General features: G+C 42.3%; 1 protein-coding gene and 5 non-coding genes across 8 annotated transcripts in view; 3 read left to right on the plus strand and 3 right to left on the minus strand.

The window, feature by feature from the left end:
- The window catches only part of LOC136582150 (solute carrier family 25 member 45-like), an 81,614-nt gene extending 79,720 nt beyond the window's left edge, over window positions 1–1,894 (plus strand). For all 3 annotated transcript variants that reach the window (XM_066582971.1, XM_066582969.1, XM_066582970.1), the window contains 2 exons: window positions 982–1,249; window positions 1,626–1,894. In XM_066582971.1, coding sequence (XP_066439068.1) covers window positions 982–1,249; window positions 1,626–1,894 — 537 coding nt within the window. The remainder of the gene's footprint in view (window positions 1–981; window positions 1,250–1,625) is intronic.
- A 9,922-nt stretch (window positions 1,895–11,816) lies between these two features.
- Window positions 11,817–11,888, minus strand: TRNAW-CCA (transfer RNA tryptophan (anticodon CCA)). The gene has a single exon. It is a non-coding gene; the product is annotated as a tRNA-Trp (tRNA).
- A 421-nt stretch (window positions 11,889–12,309) lies between these two features.
- TRNAV-CAC (transfer RNA valine (anticodon CAC)) lies at window positions 12,310–12,382 on the plus strand. Its single transcript has one exon. It is a non-coding gene; the product is annotated as a tRNA-Val (tRNA).
- A 2,200-nt stretch (window positions 12,383–14,582) lies between these two features.
- On the minus strand, window positions 14,583–14,655 carry TRNAT-UGU (transfer RNA threonine (anticodon UGU)). Its single transcript has one exon. It is a non-coding gene; the product is annotated as a tRNA-Thr (tRNA).
- A 103-nt stretch (window positions 14,656–14,758) lies between these two features.
- TRNAS-UGA (transfer RNA serine (anticodon UGA)) lies at window positions 14,759–14,840 on the plus strand. The gene has a single exon. It is a non-coding gene; the product is annotated as a tRNA-Ser (tRNA).
- A 308-nt stretch (window positions 14,841–15,148) lies between these two features.
- TRNAT-AGU (transfer RNA threonine (anticodon AGU)) lies at window positions 15,149–15,222 on the minus strand. The gene has a single exon. It is a non-coding gene; the product is annotated as a tRNA-Thr (tRNA).
- Between the last annotated feature and the right edge of the window lie 2,168 nt (window positions 15,223–17,390).

The following is a 17,390-nucleotide window of genomic DNA, read 5'->3' on the forward strand; positions in this document are numbered from 1 at the left end:
GGTAGACAAAATGTAAGACCTCTTCCCGCTCTCAAGCACTCTTATTTATACCCTCACTCAAACCACATGATATGACAAACTGATACATCTACATGCAGGCAATGATTTTATTAGTGTTAACCTCTCAAGCACCGCAGCTGTGCAACAAACACACTGGATATGACAGGACAAGCTTTACAATGTGAATCTACATAGGACAAACATGTATGACATTTATGGAGGGGACCAGGATGGTGTTCTGAGCCACTTCACAACTCTGATGCCAGAATCAATGTCAGGTCCACACCCGAAAAATCCAACATGGATCTGAAAATCAAAAGCCCTATGCTTCGTTCATATTTGTGTTGAAGGCATTATTTAGTGTCTCCGTCACTGACTTCTGTGAAAGTCCTAGACAAAATCATGCTGCTTGCAGTGCTATTTCCTCCTTGAAAGCACTGGCGTGCATAACGGTGCCTAATGGAACTATAATATGTAGTGTTGCCATGCTACCATATCTTAGCTTCCAGCAGTACAATAAGGCTGTCATTGCTCGCCCACCCTATAATAACTCCTGTCCCAGTCCGTACATAAAACTTACAAGTAAGTTGCAGAAAATAGGAAAACAGAAAGTGTTTGCTCCAGTGACTAGCGTGAGATCTGCAATATTTCAAAAATTTTTTTATATGGATACTTACATTAAAAAACTCTAAAAAGGTTAAGATTTTTATGTTCAAAATCTGAGTAAAATATTATGACATTCAGTTGTCTTCTCAATATGTCACTTTCTGATAACACGTTCCTTATAAAGTGGTAAATCTGTGCTTGCAATGAGGGTAGATAATGTGCCTCCTGTGTCAATTATGGGATGATACCAATTTCATGATAGAGAATATGTTCCCATAAGCAAATCTTTCCTGCAGCAGTGACACCTCAAATTTCTATAATGCTATAAAAAGGTAGTTATTGTTATCTTAAACATGAACATGTATATGTCTGCAGGTATATTTCACAGCTCCAATTGACCTGATAAAAGTGAGATTGCAGAACCAAACTGAGTCATTCAAAAGACAAGCCAAGCTGGACAACCTGCAGGCTCGGTATCATGGGCCTGTTCACTGTGCTGCAAGCATATTCAAAGCAGAAGGCATTAAAGGTCTCTATAGGGGTTCAACTGCTTTGGTTCTTCGGGATGTGCCAACTACTGGATTATATTTTTTAATTTATGAAGTCCTTTGCAGGCGGATGACGAGTGTTGGTGAAATACCAGGTAATTCTAACACTGATGACTAAATGCCAGAACTATATAGTAAAGATATATAAGGTACAGCTTGGGGACCAAAGTCTTTATTAAGGGGCTATATGGGCATTTTGTGTATCCGGTCCATATAGCCTGTCTGACTGAGGGCACATTCTCGTTTTTATTTTTGCACATTTCATTTAAACCTAATAAATGTATTCATTGACTCAGCTAAGCATTCTGATTCTCAAGGGGTTATCAGGGAACATATCTTTTTTTCAGAGGTGCTAACAATGCTGTAAAAAAGTAATAGAAGCCATAATCACCTCAGTAGGTGAAAGAGAATCGCAATGCTTAATTAAAGATATAAATACATTTGTGTTAACTCTTTATATTTGATGTTTAGGTTCATGGACTATGCTGTTTGCTGGTGGTTGTGCTGGGACAGTGGGATGGGCGGCTGCGAACCCAATGGATGTCATAAAGAGCCGTTTGCAGATGGATGGGATTCAAGTTGTTCAATATCGTGGAATACTTGACTGTATTTCTAAGAGCATCAAACAAGAAGGGTTCCGTGTTCTCTGTAAAGGACTCACAGCAAACAGTGTCCGTGCCTTTCCTGTTAATGCAGTGACTTTTCTGAGCTATGAAAAGCTTCTGGTGACTTTTCGATAAATTTGTTACCAACTATGGTTTGTTTCAACAAATTATTTTTTATCATCATCTAGTTTATGTGTAGACTGATATAAAATCCTATAGAACTCAACCACAAAGTTAACCAAAAGCAAAAAGATATGTGTAGAGGCAAACCCAAGCATTGTATAGCCTTTCTCTACTTGAATATTATCGGAAAGCTTTGCAAGTTGCAAAAAACCATAAAAGTTATTGGAAGCAGTAAGACCCTTACGATAAGACCAACTTTCAACCACCTCATTGTTTGTCAGGGTCAGTATTTTAGATAGGCTTTCCATTACGAGACAGTGGTGTCTTGTGTTGGGGCAAGCATTGTAATGTTTTATGTTAAGGGAGCAATGGTTCTCCAGCAATCCCACTCCAAAAACAGAATTGGCGCTGATTACTTTGGCTAGCAACACCTGAGGACCACAGGTCTTTATTCTTTTAACCCTTCCAGATGGAATATAGTCTTAAGCTGCAATCTTAAGGCCCTCTCATTGTTTGTCAGGGCCAGTGTATAAGATACCGTAGGCTTTCCATTAGAGGTATCTTAGAAGATACTCAGGGATATTGATGTCTTGTGTTGGGCTCAGCATTGTAATGTTTTTGCATTAAGGGAGCAATGGTTCTCAAGCAGTCACACTCCAAAAACAGACTTGATGCTGGCTGCTTTGACTATAGGTCTTCACCCTTTAACCGTTCCAGATGAAATATAGTCTTAAGCTGCAATGAATCTCTAGCGTGCATCACTACAGGAGCCACTCATATTTGGCGCAGACAAGAGGCCGAGTTGGACATGCCAGGGGTCAGTACCAGTCTGAATGACAGAGACAAAGGATTAATCACAAGGAGAGTTGAGGACAAAATAGGGTCATTTTCCAGGAGGACAACAGGAACCAGGATGGCAGGCAAATAACAAGGTTAAACAGGGAAGTGGAGGTCAGAATCCAAGTAATCAGATAAGGTCAGGATACAGTCAACAGAACAGTTAAGGATAACAGAAAGTACATTAAAGGGGTTGTCCCGCGGCAGCAAGTGGGTCTATACACTTCTGTATGGCCATATTAATGCACTTTGTAATGTACATTGTGCATTAATTATGAGCCATACAGAAGTTATCAAAAGTTTTTCACTTACCTGCTCCGTTGCTGGCGCCCTCGTCTCCATGGTTGCCGTCTAATTTTCGCCGTCTAATGGCCAAATTAGACGTGCTTGCGCAGTCCGGGTCTTCTTATCTTCTCAATGGGGCTCCGTGTAGCTCCGTATAGCTCCGCCCCGTCACGTGCCGATTCCAGCCAATCAGGAGGCTGGAATCGGCAATGGACCGCACAGAAGCCCTGCGGTCCACGGAGGGAGAAGATGCCGGCGGCCATCTTCACCGGGTAAGTAAGAAGTCACCGGAGCGCGGGGATTCAGGTAAGCGCTGACCGGTGATCTTTTTTAACCCCTGCATCAGGGTTGTCTCGCGCCGAACGGGGGGGGGGGGGGGGGGGGGGGGGGGTTGAAAAAAAAAAAAAAAACCGTTTCGGCGCGGGACAACCCCTTTAAGAGGAAAACAGATAATCTGATGAACAGCGTGCAGAACACGGACACAGTTCACAAGAAGACTCCACAATCACTGGCCAGGAGTGCAAACTGAACAGGTTTATATGGAACTCCCTGCTTGCTTATTGGCTCCGGAGAGTCATACCCTGATAGCTTTGCCAACCTGTCAGGCAGATTTCACTAGCAGACCAGGAAACACTGGAGCCAGATTAAAGGGACAGGCATACAGGAATAATACACAAGTTCCCTAATGCTACCACTAGGGCCAAAGAAATGAATCCCGACACATAGGTTCATGACAAGCATTAGGGATAGATTTGGGGAAGCTTTAGGGAAAGCTAGTTATGGTCAGTTACTGCTAAAAGATTTTTTAATCACTGGTTAACATTGATTGTTATTGAATTGAAACATGAATGGTTGCTTTCTGACTTGTGATCAATGTACTACAGTATATTACTAGTTTCATTTAAGTTGTAAACAAAATCAGTGCTCTGTACTACAGAATAGCTCAGTTAACCCTTTCATAGAACTGGCTGCACTGGCTCTGTACCTCCTATGCATGGTCAGTGGTTGTCAGGATTCTGTTGTCTTTCCAGGAATTAATCACTAGTGGCCACTGTTTCACACTTTTAAGTATTATTACTCCTTGCCACTGTAGGCCGATGTTTTTTTTAAACTTGCCCTTAAACAAGATGGCCAATTTTGCCATCTAGTTTTTTGTTTGGGCCTACTTAAAGCCATATTCATCATTGCACTCCAAGCATGCTCTGTCTGCTCATCATTGTCTGGAGCATCTCTGGAGCACATGCTCTGGTTGTTCATCATTGTGCTAACTGTACTGCATCCAAAAGCAGGGCTGAAAGCGGAGCATCAAAATGCGGCACCCAGCGTTATAGCTCTGGCCCAATTTATCCCGCAGACAGTTGTGCAGCATTGAAATGGATGCAGATGCAGCACAGATGTAGCAGTCAGAAGCCATTTCTCTGTCTGATGATGATTTGGAAGCCTGTATGGACTGAACACTGGTCAACACTGAAATTGTTACTGGCTTAAAAAGGACCTAATCTGTAGTATCTTGGTGTGCTGAACATGAATATAACTATGAAAATTTTTTGTTGGCTCTCATTTGAAGATATTTCATATAGTTCATTGCCTGTGTTTCACCATGTAAATTAATCCAGTAGGACTGTAACAACATCCTTACAGTTGGTTACACTTACAGTTTGAGCCAGACAGCAGCCGTGTGCTCACAGGACCTGTGATCTCACCATTGTGTAATTAGTCACTGACTCTGAGATCATTATCTCACACCTAACCCCAACATAACTAGTACACCATGTTCACCCCCACATTACCAGTGTCCGTATCAACACCTAAAGCCCAATCGGAAAGGTTGAGCATTTAAAATATTTCAGACTTAGCGGGATACAGTTTAAGGTACTGTTACATAAAACTGTTATAATTTTATCTATTGAGTTTAGGGATGAGCGAGTATACTCGCTAAAGCACTACTCGCTCGAGTAATGTGCTTTAGACGAGTATCTCCCTGCTCGTCCCTGAAGATTCGGGAGCCGCCGCAGCTGACAGGTGAGTTGCGGCGGGGAGCAGGGGAGAGCGGGCAGGAGAGAGGGAGAGAGAGATCTCCCCTCCATTCCTCCCCGCTCTCCCCCACAGCTCCCCGCCCGCCGCCGGCAGCCGAATCTTTAGGGACGAGCAGGGAGATACTCGTCTAAAGCACATTACTCGAACGAGTAGTGCCTTAGCAAGTATACTCGCTCATCCCTAATTGAGTTACAATACAGAACACTAATGCCTCAAAAGTGAGTTAATACCGTGGAAATTTTTGCTATATTTGTTGGGAAGTGACATTTGCCAGCCAGAAGAAAAGTATCCCTTGTCAAGTAAAGAAGTCATATACTCTTTACTTCAGATGCAAGATTGGTGACCAAGACAAGCCTTGGGCCCCCCATATATGCTGTGCTACATGTACAACACAGTTTTCACAGTGGTTTGAGGGCAAAAGACCATCAATGCCATTTGCAGTCCCCATGGTGTGGGGAAAGCTAAGCAACAACACAAATGACTGTTACTTTTGTTTGGTTTCTCCTCTTTCCGGCGGGATAACGAAGCAAAAGAAGTCGAGGATACTCTACCCTAACCTTCCGTCTGCGTTGACATCAGTTCATCATGGTGAGGGACTTCCTATTCCAGAACCTCCAGCAGAATATTCTCTTGATTCAGCTGATGAGGACAAGGGTGAGCCGGCTTGTTCTTCTCCCGGTCCGTCAGCATGCAGTGATCCAGATTTTAACTGTGGTGCATCATCAACCCCACACAGAATAACACAGGAAGAACTAAATGACCTGGTTAATGATTTGAACTTATCCAAGAGCAAGGCAGAATTGCTAGATTCAAGACTCCAACAATGGAATCTTCTAGAAGAAGATGTCACAATTACTTCATATCAAAAGTGGCACCAGTAGTTTGAGCCTTTCTTCAGAAAGGAAGGTTATCTGGTATTCTGTTCCGATATTGAGGGCCTCATGAATGCCTTAGAAATCACTCATGACACAAAATTATACAATATAATTAATGCAACGGAGGACAATGTGCGGCTACAAACGGACCTAGATAAGCTGGGGGCTTGGGCAGGAAAATGGCAAATGCAGTTCAATGTTGAAAAATGTAAGACTATGCACATGGGCAGGAGAAATGGATGTCACCAATATTCACTTAATGGGGTACCACTAGGGAAAAGTGATATGGAAAAGGATCTGGGGGTATTAGTGGATAGTAGACTAAACTGGAGTAACCAATGCCAGTCAGCTGCTGCAAAGGCAAATAAAGTCTTGGGGTGCATTAAAAGAGGTATAGGGGCGAAGGATGAGAACATTATCCTTCCATTATATAAGGCACTTGTCAGGCCTCACATGGAATACTGCGTACAATTCTGGTCACCGGTGCTCAGGAAAGATGTCACAGTGCTTGAGGGGATTCAAAGAAGGGCAACTAAACTAATACATGGAATGACGGGACTGGAATACCCAGAGAGGCTATCCAAATTGAGATTATTTACTCTAGAAAAAAGACGGCTAGGGGGTGATCAAATAACTATGTATAAATACATGAGGGGACAATACAAGGATCTCTCCCAAGATCTGTTTACACCCAGGACCATGATGGTAACAAGAGGACATCCGCTACGATTAGAGGAAAGTAGGTTTCATCACCAACATAGAAGGGGATTCTTTACTGTAAGAGCAGTTAGACTGTGGAACTCTCTGCCGGAGGAAGTGGTGATGGCAAAATCCATAGAGGAGTTTAAAAGGGGACTTGATGTCTTTCTGGAGAGGAAGGACATTATCTATATATATAAAATTGAATATATGTCTGTGTGCGTGCGTGTCTGTCTGTCTGTTTGTCCTTTATGCGCTACTACACCATTCATCCGATCGCCATGAAACTTTGGGAAGTTGTTGAGTACACTCCTGGGAAGATTATAGGCATAGTACAACTATCCTATGATAAATGGCGCGCGCGCGAGCGTCGTCGAAAGTTACCACCCCCCCACGTAGATCGAATAAGTAAGTCACCTGCTATTGTGATGTCATCACTGATGTCATCAACATCGGACGCCCTTGAACATGCCCCAACATGTTCTATAAAGCTGCATTGTGATGTCATTAAGGCTCTATTATGACACGTACAGCTTGGAACCACTAGAGCACGCCAGCCAATTACCATTGGAGTTGGAAGTGGATAAACAAGTACTAGGATATCTTCCTAAGAAGCCACAGCAGCCGGATAAATTGTATGTTCCACCCAACGGCTATTTTATTCAGCCCGCAAGGGGGAAGCAGCGGCCTACAAAATCTCATTCAGGTAGGTAGGTTCAGTTCTTGGAGGTTGGGGAATGCTTATGGGCAAGGCCTTATGTCTCATCCCAACTCGATTATTCAATTCTAAGCGCAAAAGAATTAGCGTCCAAATTTTATGTACGGAATTTAATTCTCTCACTTCCCAATGTCATAGAAACTTGGCACGAGCATTGATTATGTCATAAATAGGAAAAGTTAATGGGTCCCAACTCGATTATTCAATTTAAAGCGCCAAAGAATTAGCGTTCAAATTTTACGTACGGAATCTAATTCTCTCATTTCCTGATGTCATAGATAGATAGATAGATAGATAGATAGATAGACTGTATGCAATAACCTAGATAGATAGATAGATAGATAGATAGATAGATAGATAGATAGATAGACTGTATGCAATGACACGTACAGCTTGAAACCATAAATACTAGAGCACGCCAGCCATTTACAGTCAGTCTCCATTGGAGTTGGAAGTGGGCAAACATGTACTAGGCTATCTTCCCAAGAAGCCACAGCAGCCGGATAAATTGGATGTTCCACACAACGGCTATTTTATTCAGCCTGCAAGGGGGAAGCAGTGGCCTACAAAATCTCAGTGGTCGCTGCTGCCGTCATCTAGATATATAAAAACGAATGTATGTATGTATGTCTGTCTTCGCAGCAACGCGCGACGGGTACGCTAGTAGGATATAAATCTTAGGTTAATTGTCAATCCGGGTATACAGGCAGGTAGGAACTATTAGGGGTTGATCCAGGGAACAGTCTGATTGCAATTAGGGAGTCAGGAAGGAATTTTTTCCCCAAAAGGGCTAATTGGCTTCTGCCCTTGGTTTTTTTTGCCTTCCTCTGGATCAACACAGGAGGATAGACAGGCTGGACTAGATGGACATTGTCTTCATTCAGCCTTACATACTATGTTACTATGTAATGGAGACTATTTGTAGACTCTTCGAAACTGACTCTTGAGGCTGTGCTTTTGCACAATGGAAACCGTCTTCCGTCTATTCCAGTAGCACATGCTGTCCACATGAAAGAGACGTACAATGACTTAAAGCAGCTACTGAATTCCATTGAGTATAACAAGTACAGCTAACACCTCTGTGGTGATTTGAAGGTAGCTGCCCTTTTAATGGGACCGCAGCAGGTATATACAAATTACATGTGTTTCTTATTTGAATGAGATAGCGGAGCAAGGGAATTGGACTACTTGCGGAAGGAATGGACTGGCAGACAAAATGTAGCAGTTGGAGAGAAGAATATCCAGCACCCAGCTCTGGTCAAGGCCTACAAAATCCTGCTACCACCCCTTCACATCATACTAGGTTTGATGAAGAACTTCATGAAAACTGTAGACCGGATTTTGCAAGCTTTCTGATACCTTCATAAAAAACTCTGTGAGGCAAAGATTAAAGTGGGACAACTATTGTTCCAAATCCAACGGGAGCGCAGGGGATTTGAACATCTCTGAACGATAATCGTCCTATGTAAATGGGCCTTAACGCCTTTCTCGTGACTCTGGTAATATTCTTTACCAGATAGTTCTCTTACCCTCATGGATTATGTATCACATTGTGTTCCTTGCAAACTGTTTCTTGGAAGTGCCTCACCCACAGTCTAAAGTGTACTTCGCTAACCTTCTCCGGCCAACTGGATTCCAGCCCTGACCCACCAGTATTGTACTAGTGGTAAAATGTGGAGTCTGCTAATTCTGTCCTGGCCAGTCATAGATCTATTATACGTGGACAAGGCTCCCAACCTGCCTGTGGGTCTCTGGACCTGAACTCAGCACATCATAGATTCCTATAATGCTTTGAGTTTGTTTGGGTCAGAAGAAACTCGATTAGGCTAGTACCCTTGCCTATAATATACTCGTGTGAAACTGGCCGAAGGGTCTTTGCACACAGTGTGTAAATGCTGTAGATTTTCAATGTTCCCATCTTTGTAGAAATTGATTTCCTGATTCCAGTAGCTCTGATTGTTATATACAAGGGATTTTCTCGATTTGTATTGATTTTGGGATTATTTTAGGCTGCTCTAACATCTGCAACAGGATTCCGTTTTCCTGCTCCGTTCCAGGGTCCCTGTGGCCAAATGGTTTTGTCTCTGGATGGAACTGAACCAGATAGATCCCAATGACTATAATGGGGAACTCCTCTTTTTGCCTAGCTGCCCATCTTTTAGACGGAAGAAATGCAGTGCTTTTTCTTCCGATATTTTCAGCCGCATCTATGATGGAACCTCCAGCTGAAGATTCCAGCGCAGATGTGAAACCAGCCTAACTGCAATTTTTCTTTTCTATTTGAGGAGGGGGGTTGATGTTTCAGAGCCTTCCAAACCAATGACCAGCTTTCCATAGAGTTAGGCTGAGTTCACACGAGACGGAATTGCCGTGGAATCTCCGTGTGGCAATTCCGACCGCAGCTCCTAATCCTGGGATTATCCAGCCACGTGGATAAGATTTTGCAAAAATCTCGTCCACACAGGGCGGCCAATTCGTTGCAGCAAAGCTGGGCGGAACTGGAGATGCGGTGTGGAATTGACAACTGCAGCATATCAATTCTTTTTTTTTCCGCTGCTGCCTCTCTGCTCTCTATAGGGAGAGAAAGCCACAGTGGAATGCCGGCAGCCGAAGCTGCGGATCTCCAGTGGGCATCTGGCAGTTCTTTCGGTGCAGCCAAGCCGCAAAGTTTCTGCTGGATTTCCGTCCCGTGAGAACCCAGCCTTATGGTTTCAACATACAATGGTTGTCTAGGAACCAATCAATATTGTATGTTCAGGGACCTCTGTGGACCCTAATAACTTGTCAACTGTAGAGTAGTAACAACGAAGAATTTAAACAAGACCGCTAATTCTGATTGTTGAGGATCTCAGCTGCCTACCAACAGACACGCTTCCTGTTTTTATGGGCACGTCGTTAGTTCTGTGTTTCTAGCGTATAATAGTAAACAGCTGAGAATTTCTTCTGTTAGGACAGAATTCCCAAGTTTTACATAATGAATGTTGTTTGCTTCAGATGGAAATATTTATGTGGGAAAATATTTCCAGTCATCTCAAAATAATGTATATATACATCTGTTCCGAAAATAAAGCAACACATTTTGTCAGATTATGGTTAAAGGGGGTTTCATATTACTGAAAAATGGGGTGAGGACAGGAAATAGAATAAAAAATGGCAAGTTAAGGTTAGAATCACACGGATGTATTTGTGCGCAATATGCAGCAAATAGAACACATTCATTTCAATGGGTTCATTCACATGCACAGTATGGTCTATTTTCTTGTACATTTGTGCACCAAAGATCCCGCACGCAATACGCAAGCAGATGTGTTATACGCTGCCTGGAACTCATTTGGACTAATTAGCCATTTCAATCAGTGCATCTTTGTTTGCCATGCGCGAATGAACATACACATATGCTTGTGTAAAGGAGGCTTTAGGGCTTAAGACCACGACCGTGCTTTGATGGCTTCGTTCTTATGGATGTTTTATACAAGCGAGAAAATATAGGTTCTGCCCTAATTTTCTCCGTATTTCCTGTATTGTTTGTATGCTGTGACCTTTCTCCACCGTTGTGGATTCCATGAGAGTTTAAGAAGAACTCATCAAGGAGTTTTCCCCAGGAACTCTTTTGTCATCAATCCAAGGCGCTGTCTGTTCCTCTTTTCATAAACACTCTGACATCAATGGGTTCGCATCATCATGTTTCGTGGGCGTGAGTTTCACGCATGCAAAAACATACGCAAACATGGTCATCTGTTTAAGCCCTAACTATAGGAACCGCAAGCGCTTTTTTAAGACATGTGAAAAAACGCAATTACATTGATGCAAAATGCGCATTTTTTAACACCAAAATATATCTTACATGCCTGAAGGTTGTAGAAAAAGCACAGGTAAAGGGCTCCTTCACACTGGCGATTGCAATTTTGCTGCAAGAAAATTGCGTCTTTGTTCACACGTTGTTTGAGCATCAGAGATGTTTTTTCCTGAAAATAATCTTGCATTGCATCGCTGCCATCCGCGATAAAATTGTGCGATAAAACCGTGTACATTTTTTAAGCCTGAAAATCAATAGGACTTTCTAAGGTTTAAAAAACGTATTGCATCGCACGAAAATCGCAATTTTGTGCAATGCGATAAAAAGGAGGAACAATAGGGAAACACGGTCGATAAAAAAACCTGCACATCGCAGAAAGATAAGGCATACCGTGATTTTCTTTTTTCGCAACGTAATTCCGCGTTTTTATTCACTCTTGCATCGCACGAAAATCACTCAATTTTATCGCCAGCGTGCTGTGCTGGTGTTCAGATTTTCACTGACCTACGTTGCACTTTCCTAAATCACAGCAGTTTCATAATACAAGATTTGAAGTTGCATGAATGAGAGTATTGATGTTAATAATCTTTACAAAAAGCATATATTTTACCATGAAAGTACGATTATACAATACAGGGTTAAAAAATGAGTAATTAAACAGCAGATTTTAAAAAATGAAATTTCCATTGACCCCGACGTGATTTGAACACGCAACCTTCTGATCTGGAGTCAGACGCGCTACCGTTGCGCCACGAGGTCAACTTGTCTGTAGTAGCCTCCTAATACACTATAGCGAGTGGTATCTGCTCTCAGGAATGGATTGCCGTGTAGTCTGCGGAGATAGAAGCTTCGTGTAAACTGTTACATCTGACAAGTGAACAGAACGCCAGCCACCGTTCTATCTCTGCAGGGACTGTAGTAGGGGCGCTGTAGGGAGGGGGATTATAGACACTGCTATGTGCTCCAACGACTGTATATCCACAGATGTATGCTGCGTGCTGTAATGTATAGTGATCTGCAGGAGCCTTCCTCTGACTGTATAGTCAGGCTTGTACTGGCAATGGTCGGGAACATCATTAGTTCAGTCAGTCATCAGCCCGCACAATAGACAGATCATTACTACAAGCAGGTTCGTTGGAACTCTGATACGTAGCTGTTTGTCAACTGAAGCCTATCAGAAGTTTCCGTAGTGTAGTGGTTATCACGTTCGCCTCACACGCGAAAGGTCCCCGGTTCGAAACCGGGCGGAAACACTTTTTGCTTATTTCTCAATTCTATTCTACCACAGAAATAATGAACATTTGTACATGTAAAACCCTTCCTATTCAATTAAATATTTTGTGAAACTTGCTAAGGGTCCTTTCACACCTCCATAGTAGTTTAACCCAGAACCCCTGCGGGGATGCGGCAAAAAAACCTCTAACGAAATAGCATAGTATGCTGCACAATTTCATCCGGTAGAATGCCAGTCGCAATACTAAGGGCGGTTTCAGAATCCTATATTTTCTTAGGCCGTACGATTAATGGACGAGAATCCCGATAGTGAAAACGAAACCACTGAAATCTATTGAAATCAGTGGTTTGGTTTTGTTCCGTTATGCGGCCATGATTATCACAGCTGCATAATGCCTTTGATTTCAATAGATTAGTAGACGAATGTGTTTTTTTTCGCGCAAAATCTTTGTCCGCAAAAAAAAGGTTCTGATCTATCTTTGTTCATGTTACGTAGAAAGGTGCCATAGGCTTCCATGGCAGCTCAAGAAAAGGGAGGGGGAGGGAGTTACCCTGTGTACAAATCAGGGAAAAGAAGACTGCTGAGCCTAATTAGGCATTTAATTGCCATTTTATTCCACGGGAAGGGTGCGTCATGCGAGCGTGTGAACCGGCATTTTGATAGAAAAAAAAACAATAATCCATCTGCTGGCACAGATGCTAGACTGAGAACCGAGCCAATCAATGGAAATCACCCAAAGTGCAGATGTGAATGGGGTCATAGAGATACAGGCTATATTAAGCTCTTTTTCTGACAAGTTGTTTTAGTTGTATTAAACTCTTCATGACTTTTTAACCCCTTAATGCCACAGGACCTAAGGTTACATCATGGCAGCATGATACCTAACGCAACAGCTGGGGTTCATGAGGACAGCGACCCCGCACTTGTAACCCCCTGCGTGCCTCAATCTATGTAGATCGCAGCATGTAAAGGTTTCACAGAGGGAGGGCGCTCCCTCTGTGACGTCATCGTACCCCGCGATGCAATCGCAGAGGGCCTGCTGGTTGGCATGCAACAGGACGCCAGATACAGGCGTCCTGGCTTGCCATTGCCTATGATCGGTATTACAAGCGAGAAGGCATTGCAGTACAGAAATCCTGCAATGCCTTATCATAGCTGCTGTGGTTCAGCTCCCCTTCAGGGACATAAACAATGTAAAAAAATAAAAAACAACTGTGTACCAAAAAAAAGAATTTTTTTGCTCATTTTCCCCTATTTGTAGAAATAAAGTAAAAAGTGTGAGAAAGCCCCCAGATATTTGGTATCATCGTGTCCGTAATGAACTGCACTATAATTTGCGCTGCAAAAACATAAAAAATGGAGGCAAAATGCTTATTTTGTTCGTTTTACCTCCCAAAAAGCACCATAAAGGTAATCAAAAAGCCATATGTACCTCTAAATGGTACAAGTAAAAATCACAGCTCGTAACGCAAAAAACAAGCCCTCACAGAGCTCCGTCCATTGAAAAATAAAAAAAAGTTATGGGACTTTGAATGCAGTGATGTAAAAATAATAATTATTTTTATTTTTATTATTTATTTTAAGTTTTATTGTGCAAAAGTGGAAAAACCTAAAAAAATTCGAATACTTTTGGTATTACTATAATTGTACCAACCCGCAGAAAAAATGTATTGTGTCATTTATGCTGTATGATTGATGCTGTAAAAAAACAACAAAAAACAATAGCAGAATTGATGTATTTTCTCTCCCCGCTCTCAAAAAACAATAATAAAAGTTTTACAATACATTATAGGCACCTGAAAAAGGTTCCAATAAAAACTACAATTTGCCATGCAAAATACAAGCCCTCATACGGCCATGGTGACAGAAAACTAGGAAAGTTATGGCTTTTGAAAAGCGGAGATGAAAATCCCCCAAAAATTGTTGCGTTCTCAGCGCCAAAATAGGCCATGTCCTTAAGTGGTTAATGTTTTTATTTTCGTTATTTGATCCTCACCTTTCAAGTGCCATAACTTTTTAATTTTTCCATTGACATAGTCGTATAAGGGCTTGTTTTTATGTGTATTCTTAATGGTTTACTTAATTCTTAATGTATTCTATAACACACGGAACTTGCTGCACTGTTGGCAAAAAATTTAAACTTGCTGCACTGTTGGCAAAAAATGTAAACTTGCTGCACTGTTGGCAAAAAATTTAAATGACAAATAAAAGGATTTGAAAGGCCCCAGCGAGATTTGAACTCGCGACCCCTGGTTTACAAGACCAGTGCTCTAACCCCTGAGCTATGGAGCCACCCAATGTTGAAAGGAAGAATAAAAGTGGTTCATAGCTGCTCAGGTACTGCTTAGCTATGCAACTTGCATTATACAGTGCTTTGAGGAACTTGAGCTGTAGTGTAGTCGTGGCCGAGTGGTTAAGGCGATGGACTTGAAATCCATTGGGGTTTCCCCGCGCAGGTTCGAATCCTGCCGACTACGTGCATGTATTTTTTTTTTTCAAGGTTCTGTTTTAGAGACATTTATTGTTTACTAATATTGAAGTTACTGAATGTAGTAATTACAGAATATTATATAAATGACATGTTTAATTGCATTTCTGACATTTCATGAGATCACAGGCTTATATACGGGTTTATAACATGCATATATTACAGCAAATCCTATTGCTCTTAGCTTTCAATGATTTTAGGAAGGCAAAATGCAACAGAGATGTGATTTGGCTCGAGACAAAGACGTAATTTCTGTAGGGAATTGTAAGAAAGCTCAGAAATTCCAAGGATAAAAGTAGGCACTGCTGAGATTCGAACTCAGGATCTCCTGTTTACTAGACAGGCGCTTTAACCAACTAAGCCACAGCGCCACTTGAAAGCAAAAAGTGTCTGCAAATTTGTGTATCTCTGTCTCCTCACCTAGTGAAGTAACTGCAACAGTTGCATTTGTTGCATTGTTCTAACTATAAAATGCAAGTGAAAAGCATCTGTGCCTCATCTTCTGGAGGCAGGGGGGTCTGATAGATCCAGAGACCCCTGACCGCTGCCTTAATAATCTAGCAGTGAGCTGATAGTTCATCGTGAGAGCTCTGCGTATGTGTGACATTTATATGCACTGTCGCTAAGCGAAGGAGCAGGGAAAGAAAAAAAGAAACCAGGAAGAATGCGCAAGACAGCGTACATAAGATAGGCTATTATGTGCAGTAGATAATCACTGCTATATGCTGCAAAACGCCGGCTCACCCAGCGGTAACCATTTTTATATATTTATTTCTACAGTATATCCTTTTTTTAAAACTCCTGTTGTTTTTACAGTCAAGGGGATTTTAGAGAAAGTGTGGACCTGGGCAGAATTAAAAATGGGGCCAAAAATACTGAAATACTGCATTAAAGGGGTTGTCTACCCTTCAATCAGTAGTTGATTGATGATGGTCCACCGCTCTAGACCCTTGTCCATCAGCTGATTGTCTGGTCCGCTGTCAGTGCAGCAGGCCGGACATTATGATTAGTCATCAACACAGGAAGTGCTGGCTTCACTCCCATTGAAAGCAATTGAAGCGCTGCGCTGCTACTGCCTTTCAGCTGCTGGTCAGAAGATCACATCTGGCTGCAGTGGACAGCAGGCTGGACGATCAGCTGATGGACTGGAGTCCTGAATGGTGGACCACCGTCCATTAAACTACTGATCGCTATCCAGAGCATAAGTCATCAGTAAAAAAAAGGGCAGACAACCCCTTTAACAATGCAGTCATATTGCAGATATTCAGGAGGCGGTGTACAGAGTGATGTGGGATATTACACACTGAGCCCACTGATGGATTTTCAACAGAGGGCAGGAAGAAGGCAGGATATTGTCCATTGTAAATTCATGATAGTGGTGAGGGAGGGCCCTTGGGCTTATAGGTCCTGCAATTGCAACCCCTGTGACCCCTAATGCTATGCCACTGCTCAGGACGGTGCTGCAACCTGTTCCTACACTTGCGCATTGGCAAGTCTAGTCAGTATCCAAACCAGTTTCACAAGCCTGATGAATGGTCAATAATAATCACCCGAAAAGCTTGCTGTAACAGCATGTATTTTTGTTAGCCATTAAAAGGTATCATATCCACAAGATTACTTGGTTTCTCTTACTGAATACAATCACACTGTGCAGTTTTACAATTGCAATCGGCCCCTTAAAAGCAGCAATAAGGCTGATGTGGCCTTTGGTGAAAACGAGTTTAGGGCATATACTCTCCTACTTAATTACTGTTTTTTTTTCAAAATGAGGCTCTGCTGCAACTGAGGCATATTACAAGGAATTATTCTGCCAAGGACGTACTTGTGAGTGATCTCTGAGAGTAAGGACAGACTCTGTACAAATAATGTTAGATGGGTGAATTCGATATCTATTCACTTGCTCTAGCCAAACTAGTTGCATGTAGAAATTTCAGGAAGGAGGATGCGATGGTGAAATTTCAGGAAGTTTATATGACTGTATCTTGAGTAGTCAAGTTGATGGGGCCAAAGGAAGATCCTCTCTTCAGATCTGTGATGTCTATTCTGAGCAAAAATAAGATGGCACTGCTCAGAGGCTGACTATGACCTCATGGGAAACAAGAGGGGCTACATGTATGTAGAAAGGCATTATCAAGCAGTAGCAAATATACATAAAACAAACATAACAATGACCACTAGAGGGCAGCAAAACACAAGAATAAAAACATTGCATAATACCACAGGAAGGCCCAATGTCCACGGGCAAATCTGAATTGTGAATCTGCGCGGACAACCCGCAATTCAAGCCACCCATATGGGACAAAGGCGTCCTCAGCTTAATTAAAGCATGCGGATTTGTCTTGCGGACCTTCCGGTTCAGAAAACAAATCGCAGCATGCTCCATTTTGCTGCGTTTCCCGTACGGATGGCTTCCATTAAAGTCAATGGAAGCTGTCCGATCCACGGTCCATCCACAATTGAATTGTGGATGGGCCGCGGATTCTGCGGGAAAGCAGGAGATTTAAAATGTAAAAAATCTCTACTGCGCATGTGCGCCGGA

The sequence above is a fragment of the Eleutherodactylus coqui genome, chromosome 11 (assembly GCF_035609145.1).
Source record: "Eleutherodactylus coqui strain aEleCoq1 chromosome 11, aEleCoq1.hap1, whole genome shotgun sequence".
Taxonomy (NCBI): Eukaryota; Metazoa; Chordata; class Amphibia; order Anura; family Eleutherodactylidae; genus Eleutherodactylus; species Eleutherodactylus coqui.